General features: G+C 51.7%; 1 protein-coding gene across 16 annotated transcripts in view; it reads left to right on the top strand.

Annotated features, from left to right (window-relative positions):
- Mcf2l (MCF.2 cell line derived transforming sequence like) overlaps nucleotides 1–23663 on the top strand; it is a 169879-nt gene that overhangs the window by 73790 nt on the left and 72426 nt on the right. Inside the window, exon 1 of one of the 16 annotated variants that reach the window (XM_045145137.1) lies at nucleotides 13597–14057. The exons of the other annotated variants lie outside the window; for them this stretch is intronic. Coding sequence (XP_045001072.1) covers nucleotides 13985–14057 — 73 coding nt within the window. The 5' untranslated portion in view covers nucleotides 13597–13984. Of the gene's footprint in view, nucleotides 1–13596; nucleotides 14058–23663 lie in introns of those variants that run through there. 16 annotated transcript variants of the gene reach the window in all.

Genomic DNA, 23663 nt, shown 5'->3' with positions numbered 1-23663 from the left:
GTCCTAGTAGTAGGACAGGAAACGTGAGGGTCTCTGTGGGAAAGCCCCAGGGGTCCTTCAAAGTAGGCTGAGAACAAATGTATGGGAAAATATGGTGTGAGGCAGTCACCAGATTTGGAGTCTGCAAGTCACCTCATTGTGTATTGCTAGGTGGGTTCAGGATTCAGTACTGCCTGGATTGCTGCCCTTCTAGCCAGTGAAGCCCTTTCAGGGCCAGACTGCGTAGCGTGTGCCCGTGTGCGTGCGTCTGCATGTGTGCGTGCATGTGTGTATATATACCCTGACTCCAGTATTGTGTGAGCTCTGGGTACAGGACGTTCTTTGTATTCCAAGCTGCTGATCTCAAGTGACAAGTGGAGAAGATGGGGGCAAGGATGTGGGTCCCTCACCTCTGCCTGTGCCCTTCCTGCAAGGAATGCAGCTCCACCTAAAGCCAGGGCCTGCCAGGTGGAAACATCAAAAGAGCCACTCCAGTGACCTCCGATAACCCACCTGCTTCCCTGCCCTAACAGTGGCAGCTTCCTGGCCTGCCTCACTGTGAAAGGAAGTCATCCTCATCCCCAACGAGGTCTCCATGCTTCTAGCTGCCAAGAATGGCTTGATTGTTCCTTTTCCTGAAGCCACTTGCAGGCTGCCTCCTCCTGGAGTCATGTGTAAATATGCAGGGTGGAGCGAGGGCTGTTAGTCTTGGGAGAGCAATTACCTTTTAGTGCCCCATCCTGCTTCATGTTGAAATGAAAGAAAGAGCCAGGCAGCTCCTCCTGCAACTTCGCAGTGAGGGCAGTCCGGGCTCCTGGTGCCTGGGGAGCACGGTGCCTGGGTAGGGTGGCCATGGCACACAGGACACCTGTCTGGATTTCCGTGGCAGAAATGAAATGCTACTACATCTATTCCGAGTGGTGCTCCTGGCTGCACTCTGTGGCTGCGGGTAAGTCCTGGAGTCCTCTGAGTCAGAAGGCACCCTGCACAGTCTGGGTGCTCTACGCTATGTCCCTTGTCCATGAGGGAAGTGGTCTCTGTAGAATGCTGTGGTCTCTGTGTCCCCCTCAGTTCTGTAGCTGCTGGGGTGGGAACTAGGAGGAAATATGTCTTCACACCACAGTTGCCACTTGATTTACCTCATGACATTTGCTACCAAAAGCAAATAAAGTCCCCCGGTTGGCAAGCATAGGGATCCCCTCATGCCACAGGACAGTTCATTGAGCACCTAGCCCATGAGAATTCAGGCCATTATCTCTTAAGAGCTCCATAAGCCTTGCTGATAAATGCAAAACAGTACAGAACTGTTAGCTGAGTGGTATCCTTGTCCCCGTGACAAAGCGACAGTGGTAATTTGAAGATGGGTTTCCTTTTGTATTTGGGTCAAGCAGCACCAAGCTGCTTCTGTGGTCAGCTCTCCAGGGAGCTTTGACCCTATGAAACTCTGTCACAGAATCCTCCAAGTCCTGGGCCAGGAGCAGGGCTGTCTGGAAGGATCCTTCCTTCAGCCTTGAGTGCAGAATATCTCCCGGAAGGAGGGGAGGCCTTCCTTCTCCATTGGCTGGATCCCATCTTATCGGTGTGACTTAGGGTGGGCATGTTTGAGCTCTGGGAGGACAGGTCGTGCCTGGAATCCTGTAGCATTCCACCTGGCCCAACACTCTAGTCCACATCAAGGTCAGAGCATTGCCGCTAACAGAACTTTGCAACCTGTCTCTCCCCGAGCACACAAGGTGACAGATAGGACTATGGGAAAGAGGTTGCCAGAAAAGCTGCTTAGACCTGTATGGGCAGTGCAGGAGAAGGCATAGCAAAGGTGGCTCCTGCCAGCCCTGTTTACTCCTGGGTCGCTCTAAAGTGCCCCTGTGTGCACTGTGCAGCTCCAGCCACCTCTCCAAAGAGGATGTGAAGGGCATATTTGAGACTCCTCCACACTCACAGGAGAGGCTCAGGTGTATCTTCTGGGACAGGTGTGTCCCGCGGGCATAGAACACATTGCCTATGAATGCAAGCTCAGGGCACATAGCTTTGGCCATGGTAGAGAGGGTTCTGGAGACGCAAAGGCCCCACTTTGGGGAGGAGGAGGTGATAAAGATCAGCCTGGATAATTAATTCTGCAGAGAAAGAGTTGGTGGGGTGGGGTGGGGTGGCCCGGGTAGTGGCTGATGGCAGGTGGGGCTCTCATATGCAATCCCGTGGCCTGAGGGGACAGCTGTAACAGGGCAGCTTGGCACAGTGTACACTGTGGCTCTATGGGTGGAGCCTGCCTCACCCACCCACATCATTAAGCCTCATTTATCTGTTTGTAAAATAAGAACATGTTTTCCTTATGGAAACAGGCTAGGGAGTTGCACTTTGTGTGGGGACCCTCTATGTCGTTTATTGGGTGTACAGACCCACATTAGGTACCTTAGCAGAGAGCCCTATAGGTTCATGACACCTGACTCCCCACCATCCCTGCCAAACTGGGTCCCAGGAAAGCCACTGGGTGGATGGGGCACCAGGGTCCAGGCTGCCAAGCAAAGAGGCCGTGCTTGTCCATGTCTATGGATTGTCTTCACTAGCTGAATTGATTGTGAACATGACAGTGCCCCTCATGCATAGATCACAGTGGAAAAGCTCTGCAGTGAGTACCCTGCTGCTGCCTGCCCACAGAGGGGCACATTCTGGGTCCCTGATGCCATGTCCAAAGTTGATTGCATACAGAAATCTTTCAGTGCTTTCAAAGAATGCTGTGCCTAAATTGACAACGAGTGTGACAATGTGCCTGGCAGCCTGCAGCCCCTGGAGCAGTGGGGGCTTTAGGACACGGCAGGTTCCCTCGTGTCTGCACCTCTGCCACAAGAGCCACCCCAGTGCTGCTAGCGTGGGACGCTTTCTATTTGAGTCTTTCTTCTCTCTTGCTTTTCACGTTAAGGTCCAACTTCCCCTCATGGTTCCCCTGGACCTGCTGTTCACATGACAGCAAAGCCCACAGAAATGCTGCCTCAGAGCAGGGGCAAAGGCTGCTTGCCCTCCCCCACGGGCTGCTGGAAATGAACGACTGAACTGGGGGCCAAATGGGAACTGAAATTGCCTTCCTGCAGCCTGGCAGAGTCCAGCCTCAACCTTAGCAATTTAGCTCCTCTGCTCAAAAAGAGTGTGGGAGCCTGGCAAGAGGAATCTATGGATGGGGAGGTACTTACAGCCCATCTGTGGGACCATTGGAACCCACCCTGCCCCCTAATGCTGCCTTTGACCTTCTCGCTTTGATGGTAGCTGACAAGTGGTAAGACCTTTAAACTACCTTGTTCGGCATGGTCTGGGTGGGGGGCCGTCGAGGGGAGGGCTCTAGGCTACCTACTCCTGCCTCTGCCCTCCCCGCTCCCACCAGGGCCCGACAGGGGTAGACGAGACAGGGTGTGTGAGTGTGTCTGGCCAGCACGAAGTGTCCTGCCAACCCCGTTACTGCACAAGCAGTTTCTGGTCACTGAACCACCATAGCTGACCGGAGAGAAAGAATTGATTGAAACAACACATCCGGCCATGGGAAAAGGGTCTCTGAAGAGCACAAAACGCTATCTGCACAATTGGTTGAAATCTGGCTATGTGGTTTTGCTCTGCAGAAGTGAACAGGGCTGGCCTCAGGGGGTAGTTTGAAGCATCTGTGTCTGCAGCAAAGCTAAGGGGACATTGGGAGGTAGAAGCGTCCTTCTAGAGTGTAGCTGTGGCGTTCTAGGCCAAGTGGACACTGGGTAGGTATGGTATCTCTGACTCACAGCAAGTACAACAGGGCCTGATAATAGATATTTGCTATTTGCCATATGGGCATGGTGGCTCCTGAGCACTGTTTACATTCTTCACCACGTTTGCTTTTTTTTCTAATATATGGTGAGAAAAGGTGGTTAAGATTAGTCTTTGGTGCCAACCTGCCATCATAAAAACGTGCATTTACCATGTGCAGAAGACCCGGTGAGCAAATCGGGGGGAGGCCATTGTGTACTCTGTCATCCTGGGTGGAGCTGGATGGATCTCTTCCTTGTAGGCCGCTGGAGGTATGTGTGGATTTCCCCATCATGGTGCTTGCTCACTTTCTCTCTCCCACTCCCGTATGTGTGTGTGTGTGTGTGTGTGTCTCACACCTCACCCCAGCAGGACATGGCTATAGTGAGTGGACACAATGAGAGACATTCATGTCCTGTCCTTGCTCTCAGATGGAGCCTGCCCAGTGTGTCCCTTTCACTGTGGTAAATAAGCCACCTGGAGTTGCAGGAGCCATGCCTACGTCAGAGCAGAGGGAGCCAGCCAAGCCCATGTCCCTCTGTGTTTGAAGATCACGAGGATTTGCGCTGCTAAAAGGCCCACTGGAGAACATTTATACTGAGCTTTGCAGTGCTGGGTGAGCTTGAGGACAGGAGGCTGTGCTATGTCTCTAGGGAAGTGTGGTTTTTCAAGGACACAGTAAAGAGCCATATAGTAAAACTAGCACAAGGGACAATCTTGTGCAAGGTGCCTCCCAGAAAGGAAGTGAGTGCCCACCCCACCTGCAGGTCTTCAAAGAACGCCTGTGAGGGCACTGCCATTTCTATGGCTGTCTAAAGGGAGCTGCAAAGCATTGGTTGTGCTGTCTCTATTTAAATAGGAGCAGAATTTCAGAGACACAGGTGGTCTTGCATCAAGCTAAGAATCAGCAAATTAACAGAAGACTTTAAAGCAATGCTTTTCTTTCCTCATTCTTTCCTTTCCCTGAGGAGCTTCCTGTAAACCTGGTTCTGTGCTAGGGGCTAGAAGATAAGAATCCCCTACATTCTTGGGAAGTTACAACTTCTGGGGAAGGACGTTACTTGGAGCAGAATGGCAAGAAGCCTTCTGTGAGCTGATGAAGGCTGGCTTCTCCCTCCCCTGACCCTGCCCCGTAGCCATCAGTGGTAAACAAGGTCTGTTCCCGGATGCTGTTGCCAGCTCCCACTGACACCAGGCCCTGCCCTGCACCTGGCTGGTGCTGGCAGTATCCTGCTGTTCTGTAGAACCTGAGTGACATGTGCTGTCCTCCCGGAAGTAGTATCTAGGCTACACATGAGCCCAGGAGACCTGATATAGCCACCATGCCCATTTGATCAGTGCCACGTGGTTCTCAAGGTATTGCAGAATAGAACCCAAGTCATCAGCCTTGCAACAGGTGGAAGGACTGTGGCTGGTACCCAACAAATGGGGGACTCACCTGTTGCAGAGCCTGGGCTTTGCTTATGACCACCTCATCTGAGTGCATGGTGGGGAAAGTGTCACATGCAATACAGACCGAACTCATGATGGCCCCCAGTGTGAGCTTGGCGCCCACTTGGTGCTCCCTAAGTGTCACAGCTGCTTTTGTCTGTCTGGGATCCTGCCCTCTGCAAGCTCTGGCTTCCCTTCTGCTCTGTCCCTTGCTGTCCACTGTAGATGTCTCCCCTGGTGGCAGTCTGCCCTTCTGGCTCAGCCCCAGTCTCACGTCTGGCTTGTTAACACCTGTGGACAGTACCACTTTGGCCTGCTGCCTATGTGGGCTACAGCTATGGGACATTGGGAGGGAGTGAGACCCCCAGGACCTTCAGAGTCCTGCCAGCCAGGCCTGCCCCGGGGACAAGGAGGAGCAGGTAAGGTTCCTGGTGCTCTTCAAGCTCATGTGTCCTGTCCTTGGGGGTGGAAGTGGGGGCAACTATGAAGTGCAGTGGTCAGGTATGCAGCTGCCCTTCAGTTCTGGGTTTCCAAAGAACCCGCTTCTTGGTGACTACAACAGGAGTCACAGGGACATTCTTGATATCTTTTCCCAAGGTTTCATGGCACAGGTGGGAGGGTTCCCGCATGTGGTGCCAGGGTGGTCTTACCAGATCCATGCTCCCCAACTCTTCCCATGGCCCAGTCAGATGCCCTTCTAAGAATCAAGTCTCTTTCAGCCTTAGGGTTGGTTGAGTCTCTCACATTCAGAACTGTTCTGTACTGTAAAAGTGCATGACTTCAGGAAGAAAAACACATTAGCTTAGAGCGTTTGGAGAATAAGAAAGGATTTTAAAAATATATTTTATTTTTACTTATTTGAGAGAGAAATGATTGCACCAGAGCCTCCAACTGCTGTAAAAGAACTCCAGATACATGTGCCAGCTTGTGCATCTGGCTCACATGAGTCCTGAGGAATTGAACCTAGGTCCTTTGGCTTTGGAGGCAAGAGCCTTAACTGCTAAGCCATCTCTCCAGACCAAGAAGGGATTCTTTTTGTTTGTTTGATTTTTGTTTTTTTGAGGTGGTGTCTCACCCTAACCCAGGCTGACCTGGAATTCGCTATGTAGTCTCAGGGTGGCCTTGAACTCCTGGCAATCTTCCTACCTCCCAAGTGCTAGGATTAAAGGCATGTGCCACCACACCTGGCTCCAAGAAGAAATTTTGAAAAAAATATTTTGTTTATTTATTGGAGAGAGAGAGGGAGGGAGAATGGGCACTCCGGGGCCTCCAGCCACTGTAGTGGAACTCCAGACGCATGTTCCACCTTTGTGCATCTGGCTTATGTGAGTACTAGGGAATCGAACCTGGGTCCCTAAGCTTCACAGGCAAGCACCTTAACCACTAAGCCATTTCTCCAACCCATCCAAGAAGGAAATTTTTTAAATGCTGCACTCCATCCAGCTTTGGAGTTGGAGCAGCCCCTACCCTCCTGTACCCCAACCCCATCCTCCAGCCCTGGCCCTGCCTCTCCCTCTCTTTCCCCTCTTGCCTTCTGTCTCCAATGCCCTCTCATTCCCCTGACAACTGCCTTCTTACCTAATGTCTTCTCCCCCCACCCCCGGCATCCCCTTTGTTCTCTTATGCCCCTCTGTGTGCACCAGGAGTGGCTCGAGCCTAACAGCACCTACTCCGTGGGTCTCTGCTTAGGGATCACAGGTGTTCACTGTAACAAGAAACACTTTGCAGGAAACAGCTCAGGGAGCACACAGTTTCCATGCTCCAACTCCTTCCAGTTCCCAACATCCATCCTGACCCTCCCTTCCTTGGCCACAGGTCTGAGGGGCCCAGGCAGGACTGAAGCCAGGCTTCCAGCCACAGCACCCACCCAGCTGCCCACCCACAAAGCCCAGTACGGGGCTGGCTCTCGTGCTTCTGTCTGCACAGGCCAGTGCCGCCGGCCTGGAATCTTGGGCCTCGCCCTCCCTTCTGCCACCCCCACGAAACTTCCTCCTGCATAGATCTTCAGACACACCCTGGCAGCCACCTGAGGCTGATCCACCCTCACTGTCCCAGGTGTGCCCAGGCAGCCACAGGGAGCTGGCCGTGCTGGGCTCTGACCTGCAGCCCAGTTGCACCAACTGTGTTGTTGAGGGACTCAGGCCCCACCCTCCCTGCACTAACAGTTGTGAGCCCTGCACCAACTGCGGGATCATCTGGTCCCGAGCTTCTCAGTTGGGAGAAGCCTCAGGCAGAGCAGCTTCCCCACTCCGCATCTGACCTGGTTTCCAGATTTGCCATCAATGACTTCAGGTGGGCCCTGAAGCTGAGCCCCCCCGTGAACCCCAGAAGAACTCGGGTGGCTTCTGCACATGGCTCTGAATCCCAGTGGCTGCAACACACGTGAGCTTCAGCTTCCAGGCTTGGAATGAGGAGCAGGTTTGGGGGAGGCTCAGAGTCTATCCGGGGAGTCCAGGTAGAAGTGCCAGCCCATGCCATCCTGTGGCCTATGTGGCCTCAGTGCCTGGTGTGCTAGCAGCATCCTGGAGGATGATGTGGCCACACCTTTCATTCCCCTACTCCTGTGGCCTTTGATTTGATATAGTTCCCAACCTGTGTTTGCTTTTGATAATGTGTATCTGCCCATGGCTGCCAATGTAGCTGTCCATCAGAGATGGGTACAGTGCCCAGGGCATTGTGCCAGACCAGTGATCTCACCCTAGTCCAATAGAGGTGCCACTTCTGCAATCCAGTGGGGTGAGAGATAACCTACTATCCAAGACCCTCTTGGACACAAGGTCACAGGCCTTTCTGAGTAGCAAGAGCTCACTGTTCAGAGCCATTGTTTCTGGGGCTGGTAGGTCTGGCTTCCTCGTCAGGAAGAGGGTCTTTCTGTTTAGTTTATTAAGATGGGGCAGGGCTGGGATTACTGAGAGTAGTGGCTCCCCATGACCAGTGACCAGAGCTTCTGCTCGGTTGCCTGCCAGAGGCCAGTGACCAGGGCCTCATGCTGGGTTTTGTGGAGATCTGAGATGTGTCCAGGCTCAACCGCAGCACTGAGCCCCACCCCCCGCTTGTGGTCCTGTGCTGTTCTATGGAAACATCACTTCGGCACCCATAGGTACTATGCCATAAGTAACATGGAAGCTGCTACAAGTGCTCTGAGCACCCCCCCCCCCCAGGCAGAGCCTCACCACCGCCAACTAAGGAGAAAAGAAATGCCTGAGAGCCCCGGGAAGAAGGTATGCAACACACACCCAAATGCAGAACACAGCATCAAGTGGATCCCGAGGTCAGGGGTTTTGAGCTAAGGAGAGCCTGGGGCACTTGGCTGCTGGTGGGTAGGTCCCTGGGGAAATGGGGCCGATGACAGTTTGAGGCTTGGGGCCTAACATAGGAGAACTGGCTGGGATTCCTTTCCAAGCTGGAGTTGGTTGGAATCTGGCAGAAAGGACGCCACCTGAAGATGAACGTGTCCCTAGGGGAGGGTTTGCACCCTTGCACTCAGGATCTCGTTGTGGTCATGTAGGTGGGTGCTCAGCTGCGCTGCTGTGCTGGGGCTGGGAGACAGGGTTGACTGTGTCTGTGATGCAGCATGGAGGCTGGCCCAGAGCACCTGTGCGACTTCATTGCCTTTCACCCCACTGGAGAAAAGCTGGTCATCTTAGGTCTCCAGTTCCTGCCAGGCAGGGCCATCGGTCATCAGCTCTCTTCCCAGTATCCTAACTTCCATGCATCCGAATTTTCATCTGTACTGCAGCCCAGTGTGTCCAGAGAGGTGAGGCCCCACTCCTCTTAGGGAGGGCTGCTCTGTCATGTAGGCTGGAGGAGCCTGTGAGCAGTCCCTAACTGAAGGTGTGCTTTTGCTACCTGAGTCCTCCTAAGCCCTGGAGTGGGGAGGCTTGGCCTCCAGGAAACACCTGAAAGTTAGCTGCTACCCAGCTAGAGCCTATCTGTCATTGGCCAGACATGCCCCAGGCTACAGTTCTTTGGGGCTGGACCAACACACATCAGTCAGGCTATGTGTTCAAAATGACAACACAAGTAATATGTGCCACCTATTCAAATGTGATTGACAGTGCTGTGTTTCTTCAAATATATAAGCCAGCCCTGCCTAAGAGAGGCTGGGCCTCCTGCACCCCCAGGTTCTCCCAAGGAAGCATACATACAGGCCTGATTTAGCCTGCCTCCTGAGTACCAGCTGAATTCAGAGACAAGGATGGCTTTCCAGACTTTATGTGTTAGATGAACAGCACAGGGCAGTGCCTTGGGAGGGCAGCAGGGGTCTTTCGCAGTAGTTTCTTCCTGATTCTGCAGTCCCCATTGGACCTGTTCTCTGTGCCCTTTCTCTTGTTGTAGTTACCCTGCATGTGCCATCGGGGAGCCGTGTGTCAGGGAGGGAGTGCTGGTGAAGGAGTGGCACCCAGGACCTTGTACATACTAGGTAAAGACTCTGCCACTCAGCTACACTGCAGCCCTCAAATTGCCTGTTGTTATGGGTCAAAAATGTTTGAGTGTCAGTAGAACCACCTAACCCAACATACTGAATGAAGGGTGTATCTTTTAAAAAATATTTCATTTTTTTATTTATTTGAAAGAGAGAAAGAAAGAAGCAGAGAGAAAGAGAAGCAGATGAAGAGAGAGAATGGGCACTCCAGGGACCCTAGCTGCTGCGAATGAACTCCAGACACATGGGTCACCTTGTGTATCTGGCTTACGTGGGTTCTGGGGAATCGAACCTAGGTCCTTTGACTTTGCAGGCAGGTGCCTTAACCACTAAGCCATCTTTCCAGCTTGAAGTGTGTATCTTAAGCAAACAACTTTTTTATATGATTTTCTGCCATAATGGTCAAGCACTGAGCCTCAGATGGTGGGAGAGGGTGGGTCCTAGGCTACACTGTGAGCAATGCACATGTCCTTTTGGTCCATCCGGAGAGAGAAATGACAGGAAACTATGGCTGTCGTGCTGCCTCCGTCTTTGATGAGAAGAGTGGCAAAGTGCCATCTGCGGGGACCTGCAGGCATAACCTCTCATGGCACTAGGATCTCACCTGGAGGTTCTTCCTGTCAGACCCTGAATGGCGTCAGGACCCCAGTTCCAGACCTGGATTGTTCTTCTCTATAGAGCAACTATGTTAGGTTATCCCAACCTCCACTTTTGGATGCTTACCTCAGGACACAGGACAAGTATCTCAGTTTACTGCTAGTCATTCTTAGGCCTTGTACTTGACTATAAACCTGTTGTGAGTCCAGTTGCATGTATACCTCAGGTATAGTCTGCAAAAGAAACCAGGAAGGTGGCATTGCCATAGTGGAATGTCCCTTTTAAAAAATATATAGTTTTTATTTTTATTTATTCATTTGAGAGAGAGATAAAACAAAAAGGGTGAACCAGGGCCTCCAGCCGCTGCAGGTGAACTCCAGATGCGTGCGCCCCCTTGTGCATCTGGCTTACATGGGTCCTGGGGAGTCGAACCTGGGTCCTTTAGCTTTGCAGGCAAGTGACCTAACTGCTAAACCATGTCTCCAGTCAGAATGTCCCTTCTGTGTCACAATGGAAGTGTGGAGCAGGCTTGCGAGATACGGATGCATGGGAAGGAGGGCATTGACCTGAGCCAGAAAGTGATGTGGTGTCTGTTTGAGCTCCTGGCCTAGATTCATTGTTCAGAAGTAATCTGGCATGGCCAGGACCTGCCAGGAGTTCTGGGATTGTAGTGTACCCGAGAGAGGCATTCTCTCAGAAAGGGTGAAAGAGACGGTAGCATGAGTAGCCAGGACCCACGTGTGAGCACAGCAGGTTCTCCAGTGTGTGGAATAGCTGCATGTTCTGATGTCAGTTATCAATGGAACACCTTCCCAAAACACCACCCGATGTGGTACAGCTGCATGCCCTGATGTCAGTTATCAATGGCATAGCTCCCCAAAACACCGCACAGTGTGGCACCAGGACAAAAACAGTCATTCTCTTCATGTGCATTACAGAGGGTGAGGGGGCCACCTACCCCACTGACAGGTGGCACATGCATCTGGAGTTTGTTTGCAGTGTCTAGAGGCCCTGGTGCGCCCATTTGCTTTCTCTCTCTCCCTGTCTTTCTCAATTAAATAAATAAAATACTTTTAAAAAGAAGGAGAGGGAGCTGGAGAGATTTCTCAGTGGTTAAGGCACTTGCCTGCAAAGCCTACAGAGCCAGGTTCAATTACCCAGTACCCACACAACACCAGATGAGCAAAGTGGTGCATGCATCTGGAGTTTGCAGTAGCTAGAGGCCCTGACATACCCAGTCTCTCCCTCTACCCCCCTCCACTTGCTAATAAGTAAAAAAGTTTTTTTTTTAATAAAAGAGTGGGATTGGGCAGATTGCTTAGTGGTTAAAGGGCTAGCTTGCAAAACCTATAGTGGCAAAAGACTGGTGTGTACACGTGTGTGAACATACATGCATGTGCAAATAAATATAACTTAAAAATAGGAGGAGGGGCTGCTTAGTGGTTAAAAGTGCTAGCTTGTAAAGCCTGATGGCCTGGGTTTGATTCCCAGTGCCCATGTAAAACCAGATGCACAAAGTGACACATGTGTCTGAGTTCGTTTCCAGTGTCAAGAAGCCCTGGTGTGCCCATTCTTTCGCTCTCTTCCCTTCCTTCCCTCATTTCCTGTCTCCCTTCTCCCTGTGTCTCTGCTTATAAATGAATAATAAAAATTTTTTTAAATAATGGAAAGCCAGGTGTGGTGGCACATGCCTTTAATCCCAGCACCCGGGAGGCAGAGGTAGGAGGATCCCCATGAGTTCGAGGCCACCTTGACACTACATAGTGAATTCCAGGTCAACCTGGGCTAGAGTGAGACTCTACCTCAAAAAAAAAATAAACAAAAATAAAAATAATAATGGACTGGAGAGATGGATAAGCAGTTAAGGCACATACTTGTGAAGTCTAAGGACCCAGATTTGATTCCCTAGGACCCACATAAACCAGATGCACAAGGTGGTGCATGCATCTGAAGTTCATTTGCAGTGGCTAAAGGCCCTGGCACACCCAATCTCTCTCTCTCTCTCTCTCTCTCTTTCTCCCTTCCTGCCTCCCTCTCTCCTTTTTTCCCTCTCAAATAAATAAATTAATTAAAAAAAAATAAGAGGAAGGGACTGTGGTGCACGAACCAGGCAAGTGTAACTGCTCCAGACTGAGCTACCAGATGGTTGTGAAGGCTGACATGGAGCCAGAGGAGGAGGATGAATGTATCAGCCCCATACCTGGACCAGCGTGAGTGAGTTCTCAAGTTAGGTGACAGTTTCGAGAAGTGTCAGCTGTGCCTTCCACACTGTGCACTGTCAACGTCATTAACAGCTTCCAGCAAGAAACCAGCGGTCATCCTAATCAAATGAAGATTCACTTTGATGCCATGGGCCATTCAGCAGGGAATCTTGTGGACGAATCTTTGACTTCCCACAAGAGGATCAGAGATGTGAATGGTCACTTAACGAGTTTCCTGCGGAGGAGTTTAACCTCAGTGTGAAGAAGAGCCATGCTGCCGAGGAACAGTGTGGAAACTCTGGCAGTTGAAAGAGCCAGCGTGCAGATATCAACCTTAGAACAAAGCTACTTGAATGGATGTGGGATGAGGCATGGACACAGGACTGATGTCTGAGACCTGAACGTGTTGGCAAGTTCCTCATCTGAAAAACTGCAGTGAAATGACCCTTAGCAGCTGAGAATCAGAGACTGAGACTGAACTTAGAGTCAAGCTATGCTTCCCAGTAGGACTTACCTTAGCAATAACAGTAAAGCATTATTTCTCTTGTGAAAAAAAAGTAAAAGGAGGGTTAAAGAAATGGCTCAGTGGTTAAGCCACCTGCAAAACCTAACATCCTGGGTTTCATTCCCCAGTACCCACGAAAGCCAGTTGCACAAAGTGGCTCATGCATCTGGAATTAGTTTGCAGTGGCTAGAGGCCCTGCTGCATCCATTCTTTCTCTCTCTCTCTCCCTCTATCTATACATATCATATATATATATATATATATATATATATATATATATATATATATATATATATATATATATGCTTGTAAATAAATAAATTTTAAAGTAAGAGGACGGGGAAGGGAATGAGAAGGTGGAGGAGCAGCTCTCTCCTAGATGGGCAGGTTTCATATGTCATATACAAGTGTCCCTGTTTCTTCTCGGAGCTGTCCTGACTTTGACAAGCTGTGTGTACCCTGCTCATGAAGCTACAAGGTGAGCTTGCTGTGGACAGGTGGATGCAAAGAGCGGTACCAGTGGTTCATGTGGCTCTAGGCTTGCTATCCCTCCTTTGTGGGCGTGTCGCTGAGGCAGAGCTCGGATCATCTGTGGGTCAGTTTTTCCCCAGGGCCATCCTTGCGCACTGGCCCTGTCTGAGCAGGGGTCCTGTGGCTCAGACCTTGCACTCCAGGGCCTTGCTGAGGCAGGGCCCCTGCGCTTAGGTCTCCCTGCCCCTGGCTGTCCCAGCGGATGGAACCTGGCTGAGGTAGGGCCCCTACAGGGAGGATTCAGACAAGCAACACAGTGCCCTGCTCTGCCGCCAGCAGGATTCAGCTGCTGTCAGGCTTTCAACAGTTAATCGTCCACCACAGGATAAGTGAGCCTGTGCCGCCGGCTCCTTAATCAGGGAATCCGAGGCTCTGTGAGGAGCAGCAGGCTGTGCTCAGAGGCCGGCGCTGCTGCTGCGTAGCAAGCCCAAGGAGGCACGGTGGCCCTACTCAGCAGCCCAAGATGGAGCTCCACCAGCTTCCTTTGTGTGCTGCCGGCAAGCGTGAGGGGAAACAGGTCTCTGGCTCCTGACCGGTGGTGACGGGGACAGTATGACTTTGAGCCTCATCTCCCTGCTGTCCCGGGACATCACAGCCCTGTGGGTCCTGCTGAAAAGAAGCACAGGTGCGTCTTGCTCCTCGGGTTCCCAGAGAATGTGAGAGTTTGCCATGGAGGCATTGCTGAGGGGGACAGTGCCAACTGGGAAGAGAGGCCAGGTGGGGACATTTGGGTACTGGGGGGTCTTATTGTTGGCAGAGTCCTATTTAACCTATAGCTCACAGAATGGGATATAGACAGGAGGCGGCCTTGGGCTGGGACTGGCTGGGTTGGGGAGGAAAACAGCCCACCACTGCAGGATGGGAGTGTGGCACTTTGCCCTGCTGGTGCCATCTGGCCCCTGCCCCAAGGTCTCTGGTGGCAGCAGTGGTCATATCTGCTTCAGGATGGAGGGCAGCCACACACCCTCTCTGGATATTGGGAGTGAATGCTAGAAATGGTGATCTCCTTTGTTTAGGATTTCCAAGGGACCTGCTGGGTGGCAAGTGAAGGGCGGCTCCAGAGCTGTGAAAAGGCTGTGGTGGGTGAAAGGCTTTGGCTGTCTGTTAGGAACACCTAGCTAGCTGGTCCCCACAGCTGCCTCCTTGATAGCAGGGCAAGGGGCAAGAAGGATATGGGACGTGTGCGTGGACTGGGTGCTGGCTGCGTCCCCTCAAAGTTGGTTTTGGTGCCTCAGTGGGAGGCAGATGCTGGGCCTTGGAATTCAAAGTACAAAGATCCTGAGGAAGGGAGCAGAGCCACCAGCTGGAAAAAAGGGAACCAAGGGGCTGGGTAGAGGGGAAGTGAGGTTCCTGGGTCATTTCTAAGAAAGAAAGGACACTCATTTTGTAGTAATTTGTCATAATTACATTTCCTGGGGGTATTCCTGCCAAGTACTGATGAATGACCCTTGAAGTATTTTTTTTTTTCTGAGTTTAATGAATCTGCCTGCAGCGAGTACAAACATGGAGAATATCCGATTTGTCAGGGAAGTGCTGAGGACCATTAAGTGGCCGTTAGAGGATTTCCCGGCAGGCCAGAGGCAGAGATCAGCTATGAAAACCTCAGCTGTTCATTGTCAAACCCCGAACATGGGCTTGCATTTCCAGGAATCACGGGTCCCATGTCTGCAGTCAGGCTAGTCTGGTGGCCAGGCTGGAGGTGATATGCTCCAGGGATCTTCAGGAGGGTCTTCTGCTCGCACCGCCAGTTAGGGTGTGGAATGTCAGAATTTGTGCAGCTTCTTGTGAGTTCTGTGAAGCCCGTAGGGGCTCTGCAGTGTGACACACAGGCTCTCATGATGACCTGGAGTAGGACCCTTCATCACGGCCACGTGAACTCATGTCAGATGCTGCTTGTTCCTAGCAAGGTGCAGGCCCCATTCTTACAACAGCCCCCTCGGTTCTTAGTGTAGTGTAACACCTGCTGTGTTTTTAAGACACATAGCTGCTCAGATGAGTGTCCTTGAGGAGGCTGGTGTGCTGACAGTTGGGGCTTTTTCCTGGGACTCTAGAAACCGTTGTTGGATTTATGAAGAAATAGCCACTGAGGTGTGTGGCGAATGTGATGTAGACATTTGTAACCATCCTGAGGCCCTTGAGGAGCGTGCTTCCCTGTGAGTGTCCAGAGTCCACATGGGAGGACATCTAGCACCCACTGACACTGTGTGCCCAGCAGGAATAGAGACGGTCCCATAGCTCTCAAATGGTCAAGAGCACAAGGGGGAGAGACCTTGTGTTTTCATCACAATCAGCACACACTCTCACTCCAGGCCATCCTTTCCATACGTGCCACGCCACACATCCGTGAGGTCCACAGGTGGAAGTGATACCCTAGCTCCGCCCCACCCACCCATCTCTCATTCTCCCCGAATCTCTCTCCCGTGGGAGATCTTTCTGCCTCTCTGCCTATTCTGTTGGTATGTGTGTCTCTGTCACACTGCAGTGGCTCTGGCTGGCTGGCTGGGCTGCCCTTGCTTGCCGTCCCCACGTCCCCACTGGCTGTCTCTTGTGATACTGCGGGTCCAGCTCTTGTCTCTGCCTCAGCAAAGTCGACTTCCTCCACGCTATGTTAATGGTTTTGTCTGAGCACTGTCTCTGGTGATGGTTGATGTAACTCCTTGTTTGTTTCTAGATTTGTAGAAGTCTTAGTACTTATCAGGGAGAAACGTGGCTGTCTGCAGTTTAGGGGAGGAGCCCGAGAGCTGTGGAACCCTGGGAGTTTTCTGCACTGTGCTGTGGGGACCTGCAGTCTTGGGGATAAAAACGCTTGGGAAGCAGGAAGCCTGGTTGCTTTTGAGTTCTTCAAGTTGACCTATCTGAGCTTTAACTGAGTGATTTTGTTGACAAGTCATTGTTTTAGACTAGATAAGCATTTGCCTGCTTGCCCTGAGCCACATCCTCAGGCTGGGCTGGGCTGGGCTGATCCAACCTGTGTTCAACTCTGAAGCTGCAATCTATGTAGAACCATGTCATATTCAGCTCCTGAGGTGTGCCACATGGGCTGCTGGCTCCGCCTTGCCACATTGTGGCTCGGCCCCACCACCCTTTTCCTCCAACACCTCACCACAGTGGAGTCAGTCTGGTTGTCCCTTCAGAAACATGGTCTAGGGACAGAGCTGAGAGGTGCTGCCCCAGTCCTGGGTGTCCTAAGCTCAGATGTGGGCAACTAAGTCCCCTGAACCTGAGTGTTTGTGACACCATTGGTGACATCTAGGAGTGCCCAGTAGCCTCGCTTGCCTCCTCTTCCCACCCACCCCATCACTCCTTGACTGGTCTTGACCACATCCACACCACCGGGCACATCCCAAGGCTCCTGGATGGTTGCAGGCGGGATGGCAGGGGCTGGAGCCCTAACTACTAGGCTAGGAACCATACAAGTCAGTTCTGAAACATCATCAGGAGTGATGGGAACCGTTTGAAGGAAGGTCATGACCCTTGATCCCCCATCTCTATGTCCCCAACCACATAACCCACTACTGTCTTTCCTGTAGTTCACTTGCTAAAGACATGCATGCAGGACAGGCCAGAGTGTGTCCCCCAGACCATCAAGAATCACTCTGAGCTGGCACTGCCTGAATCAGACCAGGCACCTGCTAGGGCGGCACTTCATCTCTTGAATCCTAGACTGCAAGTTCAGGGGGAGACTGGCAGAGCGCTGGTGGTCTTCAAAGGGCAGCACCTGGCACCCCCTCCTCTGCCTATCATCCTTCCTGTGGGAGTTGTGGTTGGAGAGAACTCACTGCCTGCAGAGCAACTTTAAAACTGGAAGTACCAGGTGGGCATACAGGAGCTGGTCTGCCACCCATCTAGGGAAGGTCTAAGGGTCCTGAGGGGCAGGTCTGGAGGGAGGCTACAGAGGAGGCAAGAGTCTGTAAAAAGTCTTTGGGGGCGGGCTGGAGAGATGGCTTAGTGGTTAAGTGCTTACCTGTGAAGCCTAAGGACCCTGGTTCGAGGCTTGATCCCCCAGGACCCACGTTAGCCAGATGCACAAGGGGGCGCATGCCTCTGGAGTTCGATTGCAGTGGCTGGAGGACCTGGCGTGCCCATTCTCTCTCTCTCTCTCTCTCTCTCTCTCTCTCTCTCTCTTTCTCTGCCTCTTTCTGTCCTGTCACTCTCAAATAAATAAATAAAATAAAAATGAAGAAAAGTCATTGGGAACAAGCGATAGTTTATTTTTGTATGTGTGTGTGTGCAGGTGTGTGTGTGTGTGGTGGGTGTACATGCTCACATGTGCGTGCATGTGGAGGACAATCTCAGGAGTCATTCCTTCAGACACTATCCACCTTTTTTGTTTGTTTGTTTTACGAGGTAGGGTCTCACTCCAGCTCACACTGACCTGGAATTCACTATGTAGTCTCAGGGTGGCCTCAAACTCACGGAGATCCTCCTACCTCTGCCTCCTGAGTGCTGGGATCAAAGGTGTACACCACCACGCCCAGCTCCCATTCACCTTTAAAATATGTATATGTGTATGTATGTATGTATATGTATATATATATATATATATAAAACATATGACCCTTTATATTTACATTTGTATATAAATATATAATATACATTATAATGTATATAATTTATTTATTTATTTGACAGAGAAACAGGGAGAGAGAATGAGCACACGAGGGCCTCCAGCTACTGCAAACAAGTTCCAAACACATGTGCCCCCTTGTGCATCTGGCTAACGTGGCTCCTGGGGAATTGAACCTGGATCCTTGGGCTTTGCAGGCAAACGCCTTAACCACTCAGCCATCGCTCCAGCCTTCCCATCCATCTTTTTTGAGACAAAGTCTCTCATTGTCCTGGAGCTCACCAATTAGGCTACACCAGCCTCTCTCTCGCTCGCTTGCTCGCTCGCTCTCGCTCTCCCTCTCGCTCTCGCTCTCCCTCTGTCCCCCGAATGTTGGTTATGGCAGAGCAAGACTGGTGCTTGGAGCTTCTTCCCTCTTGTAGGCTAGCCTAGCATTTCCGGTCCCATATCTGGAGCTGCTGGGTCAACATCTGCACAGTGAGGGTCATACCAAGGTCAAGCACTGAGCATCATCTGTAGACACTGCTTGGACCCCATGTTTGCTTCTGTTCTTCTCTGGACCTTCACAGGGGTTGTTTGTGGTTGAAAGAGAACGTTTGCACACAGCTAGTGGGAAGGCACGTAGCACAGCCCACACAGGAAACACACTGAAAACCGAACAGCTGAATGATCCAGCCATGCCACTCCTGACTTGACCCTTGTATTCTGTTCATGAATGGATTATCCACAAAAAGCCAAGTGGAATCAGCCTAGGTGTCGTCAGTGGGCAATAGATAGATAGAATGTGGTTTGTAGATACTGAACCATGAAAACCAGTCCTGTCATCCCGACAACCTGGACGGGTCTTGTGGGTGCTATGAGAAAGGAAACAAGCTGGGCAGATCTGACTTCTGCGTGCCGTCCCTCCTGTGTGGAATATGAAAAGCCACAACACTAAGAAGCAGAGTGCCAGTTACCTTCAGGTGGCTGGAGAGTGGCGAAGGATATAAAGTCCCAGAATCAGCATGCCCTGCCTTGGGAGCTCTGCTACAGCTGATACCACATCGTATGCAGCGAGTCTCGACTGTTCTCAGTATACGTGCATATGTGTGCCCACACGTGTGTACCTGCTGTGACTGAGGGGTTGGAAGGGTTCATTGGCTTGACCAAGGGACTCATTTCCCCATGTGAATATGTGTCATGTTGCACACCTTAGCCACCCGTGGTGTCTGTTCTTCAGGGAAGCCAGGGAAGAAGCAATGAGGTCAGCACAGGACTCGCTGAAGGTTGACTTCAGGGCCTGCACAGTGAGCAGAGCTGAGCGCACAGGCTGCCGGGTGAAGGAAGTAGGCCACTTGCTCTGGGATGGTGCTGTCGTCTCCCAGTAGAAATGGCTTCTGTCCTCGCCAGAAGCCCCGTGAGTTCCAAACCTTCTGAAAGCCCCCTTCTGTCCCACTGCTGGGGAGACTCACCAACTGGCCCAGGAAGTAACTGGCTAACAGGGTTAGGGTGTTCCTGACCAGTGGTGTCCCCGGGCTGGGTTAGCAGCCTGAAGCAGCCCCTTTGCAGTTTGAGCTGTTAGTGGACGCTACCCAACCCTGACTGCCTCCCTTCTGAAATGGGATGGACAGAGGCCTTCTGCCTCCTAGGGCAGGAACTGTCCACAACATCTGGGCAAGGGGACATGTGACAGAGATGGGTGCTCAGCTTGCATCCTTCTGTGACCCCAGGTCACGCTGGTGCACAGCCAGAGGCCCCGAGTTGTCATTTGGCCCAGACACCCCTGCCACTGTGCGTGGAGCGGCAGTGATCAGAGCCCCAGCGGGCTCCCTGATGCATACTGCTCCTGGCCTCCAGCTGTCTGGGGATGGCATCTGAGGTCTCCTTCCAGCGGGGTGGAGTCACCAAAATAAGCCCTCAGCTGCCATGAGGGTTGTATATGCTTTGGGAGACTGGGAGTGAGAAAAGAGCTGGGGATCACAAGGAGAGAGAGGGACAGGGACAGACAGACACGGAGAGACTCGCACATCACAGGCTCCTCCCTGGAGCCCAGGGTGGCTCTCGAGTGCAGACCTCTCCTTAGGCCTGGGCCTTGTGTGACACTGAGCAGCCAGGATGACTCACCCAGTTGCCTGGTCAGCTGTCCCGTGTACAGTGGAGGCCCTGAGCAGCTGCGCAGTGCCCTCTCAGCACCCAGCGCCTTAAAGCAGGTCCAGGTCCGCGGCAAGCGCAGGAGACAGCTGAAGCTGGGGAGGGCAAGGACTGAGCCAGGCAAGTGAGCACCCCGCAAGGAAGGTGGGAGGTAGTTGTGGGGTGCCTTCCCTCTCAAAGGGCCCATGATTGGACCTGCATGTCCCTCACATGCTTCTGGGAGAGCGGGACAGGGTGCAGAATTTGGCCTTTATGTTCTTAAAACAATGAGTTTCAGAGCTCCATGTCACAATATTCATAGTACATGTTTGTCAGAAATGTAAAACTATTAAATAACAACAGCAAGAAACCCATTGTGGTAACATAAGGTCTTTCTTTTAAAAATATTTTTACTGATCCAGGTGTGGTGGCACACACCTTTAATCCCAGCACTCGGGTGGCAAAGGTAGGAGGATGGCTGTGAATTTGAGGCCAGCCTGAGACTACATAGTGAATTCCAGGTCAGCCTGGGCTAGAATGAGACCCTACCTCGAAAAAATATATATTTTTACTTAGGGCTGGAGGGATGGCTTTGTGGTTGAGGTACTTACCTGCAAAGCCAAAGGATCCAGGTTTAATTCCCTTGGAACAACGTAAGCCAGATGCACAAAGTGGTGCATGCATCTGGAGTTCATTTGCAATGGCTGGAGGCTCTGGCACGCCCATTCTTTCTGTGTCTCTCTTTCTGTAACGATCTCAAATAAATAAATAAACTTTTAAAAATATTTTTATTTATTTGAGAGAAAGGGAAAGAGTGGCGGGGGAGTAATAGGTGTACCAGGGCCTCTGGCTACTGCAAACGAACTCTAGACACATGCCACTTATAGGTGCTGGGGATTTGAACCCTGGCCATCAGGCATTGCAAGCAAGTGCTTTTAAATGGTAAGCCATCTCCACTGCCCGTAAGGTGTTTCTTAATGAAAAATAATCACTCCTGCTGGGCATGGCGATGCACACCTTTAATCCCAGCACTTGGGACACCAAGGTAGGATAATGTGAGTTTAAAGCCAGCTTGAGACTACCTAGTGAATTCAAGGTCAGCCTGGGCTAGAGTGAGACCTTACCTTGAAAAACCAAAAATAAAAATAATTGTAATAACCACGCTACCCACAACAAGAGCAGAGATGCAAGAGACCCTCATTCCATCTCACACTCTGGCCCTCTGGATGTCTGACCTGCCAAAAGTTAGCTGAGCCTTCAGTCTGCGGGGCCCTGGCATATATGGTGTCCTATCGCATCTGCCCACAACCATACCAAGCTCAGGGCTGCACTGAGGAATGCAAACAGCTTCTCAGCATTAAGAACAGTTTGATCTCCCAGAGCCTCTAGTACCCCTTGGCTTTTTCTTAACAAACCAAAGATAAATGTTAATGGTGATAGGAGCCCTCTTGCTGGACTGGACCCTGCTCCCCAGGACAGTGCCTTGGTCTTGCCTCTCTCCAGCCTTGTGGAGAAAGAGGCCTCTGTGGAACAGAAGGAGCAAGCCCTCACACCACTTGTACTTTCCAATGTGGGTGACCCTCACAGTGCCACAGCTGAAGATGGCAGGTGCCAGGTTGGACAGGCCTCTTCAAAGAAGACCTAATCTTCTGAGCCATAAGGACCAGGTGCAGCTGGATGGCAGAATGGAGGCCTCAGCCCAGCCGCCCCTTGGCCTTGCTTTTCTCCTTCTATTCTTCCCGTTCTCCCCTAAATCCCTGTTCAGCATGTACCATGTATAGACCTGGGGTGTGCATGGCTGCGCCGCATCCAATGCCCTCCTGCAATAGCAGCTGCAACCACATTCTCTGTTTCTGCAACACTGTCCCATGTAGCTGTCACCTGGCTTTCAGGATGTAGGAACCAGACTTGCTCTGAGCGGTAGGAGTGAGCAGGGTTGCCTGTGGCACTGTCCTTCTCCACAGTATGGAAGTAGGTCCAGAAAACACTTGGGGGAGATGAGAGGAGCAGGCAGATCATCACCTGGGTTGGAAGGTGGAGCAGTGGCAGTGTTGGGCAGAGGCAGGCATGTATTCAGGGCATCAGTAAATCACAAAATGCTCACCACCCACCAGATGCCAGAGTGTATGTTCACTTGCCAAATGTGCAGGCCACCCTGGAGGGAGACACCACATTGTCCTGAGCTTACAGAGGTCAGCTGAGATAGGCCAAGCAACCTGTCAGGGTCACGTAGCCAAGCCAGGGCCCATATCCACTGTGGGCACCCACTGACTCTGTGGAGCACTTATCAGGAAATCCAGCCTTGGAGCGGAGCGGCTCTGCACAAGGCTTATTTGTCAGTCTGAGGACAACACGGAGTCTGCCTAGAGCGCGCAGACTTGCCTATCTGCTGTCCCGGCTCCCTCAGCCTCCCGTTCCCAGGCTGAAGTGGAGCTCCATGCCCTAATCCCCACACCCCACACCCACAGCCTGCACCACATCCCTGCTCCACACAGGTACAGGCGCAGTGTCTGAGTTGGAGACTGCTTTTCTGTGCCCCAGTCATTCTCCTTTCTGCCTCTGGCAAAGAGAAGGTCGTAGATGGACACTGACTTCTTGGAGTCCTTTCTGATTGTGATGCTGTGCTTCAAACACCTAACTCAAAGGTGAGGGATTCACAAAATCAGCCATCTCCGGAAGACCAAGAAGGCCAGGGGGATGCACCAGGGGTCTGGCTATTCTCTCCATGGCTTCATCACCCCGTCACTGCTGCCTTGGAATCTGTCCTTATCTTCTACTTCCTAACGCCATCACCTTGTATCTCTCAGGCCCACCAGCCTCTCTGCCTCACCCTTCCTACAAGCACACAGCCACCATTATGCAGCCACAGGCAAGTCTCTCCACCCCTCGGTGCCTTTGCTTGCTCATGTAGGGAGAGGCACTCCCTCCTTGGTGCCTGACTAGATTCATTAATAAACAGAACGCACGTGGTCGTGGTTGCTCCCACTGTTAGGATGAAAGGTTTCCTATGTGAACCAGTTACAGTGAAATTTAGTTGCTAGGGATGCTGAAGTTCAAGAATGCTCAGAGCTCTCTTCCTTTTCCACTGTGGGAACAGGCCACTGCTGCAAGCTTCGGGAAACAATGGCTTTCCTGGTGGCTGGGATGTCAGGTGGGCCTTTCATTTGAGATTTTCCCTACACTGCCCATGCCAATGGCTCCATGGGTATATCAGTGTGCCCTATAAGACCTGTCTTCTTCCTGCCAGTGAGATCTGACCTTGAGCAAATCCCCTGGTTATGCTGTTTTCTAGCCATTTCTGCCAGGCCTTACAGCTGCTCTGGGTGGCTCCCTCAACCCACATCGCAGGCCTAGGGTTTGGAGTGAGAATTCTAGTTACCTAAGGATTTCTCCAGGGTGGATGGAGATGGAGAGACTTGCCTGTAGGCCACATGGTAGTTGTAATAAGATAGTTGGTCTGGGATGGTTCTGTGTGTGTCTCTGTCTTGACCATGGCAAAAAGTTCTGTGGGTGACACTGTTAACCTGACCCCAGATCTGCCACGCCAGGAACTAA

The sequence above is a fragment of the Jaculus jaculus genome, chromosome 3, assembly GCF_020740685.1.
Source record: "Jaculus jaculus isolate mJacJac1 chromosome 3, mJacJac1.mat.Y.cur, whole genome shotgun sequence".
Lineage (NCBI taxonomy): Eukaryota > Metazoa > Chordata > Mammalia > Rodentia > Dipodidae > Jaculus > Jaculus jaculus.
This window is presented reverse-complemented; position numbering and strand designations above follow the sequence as displayed.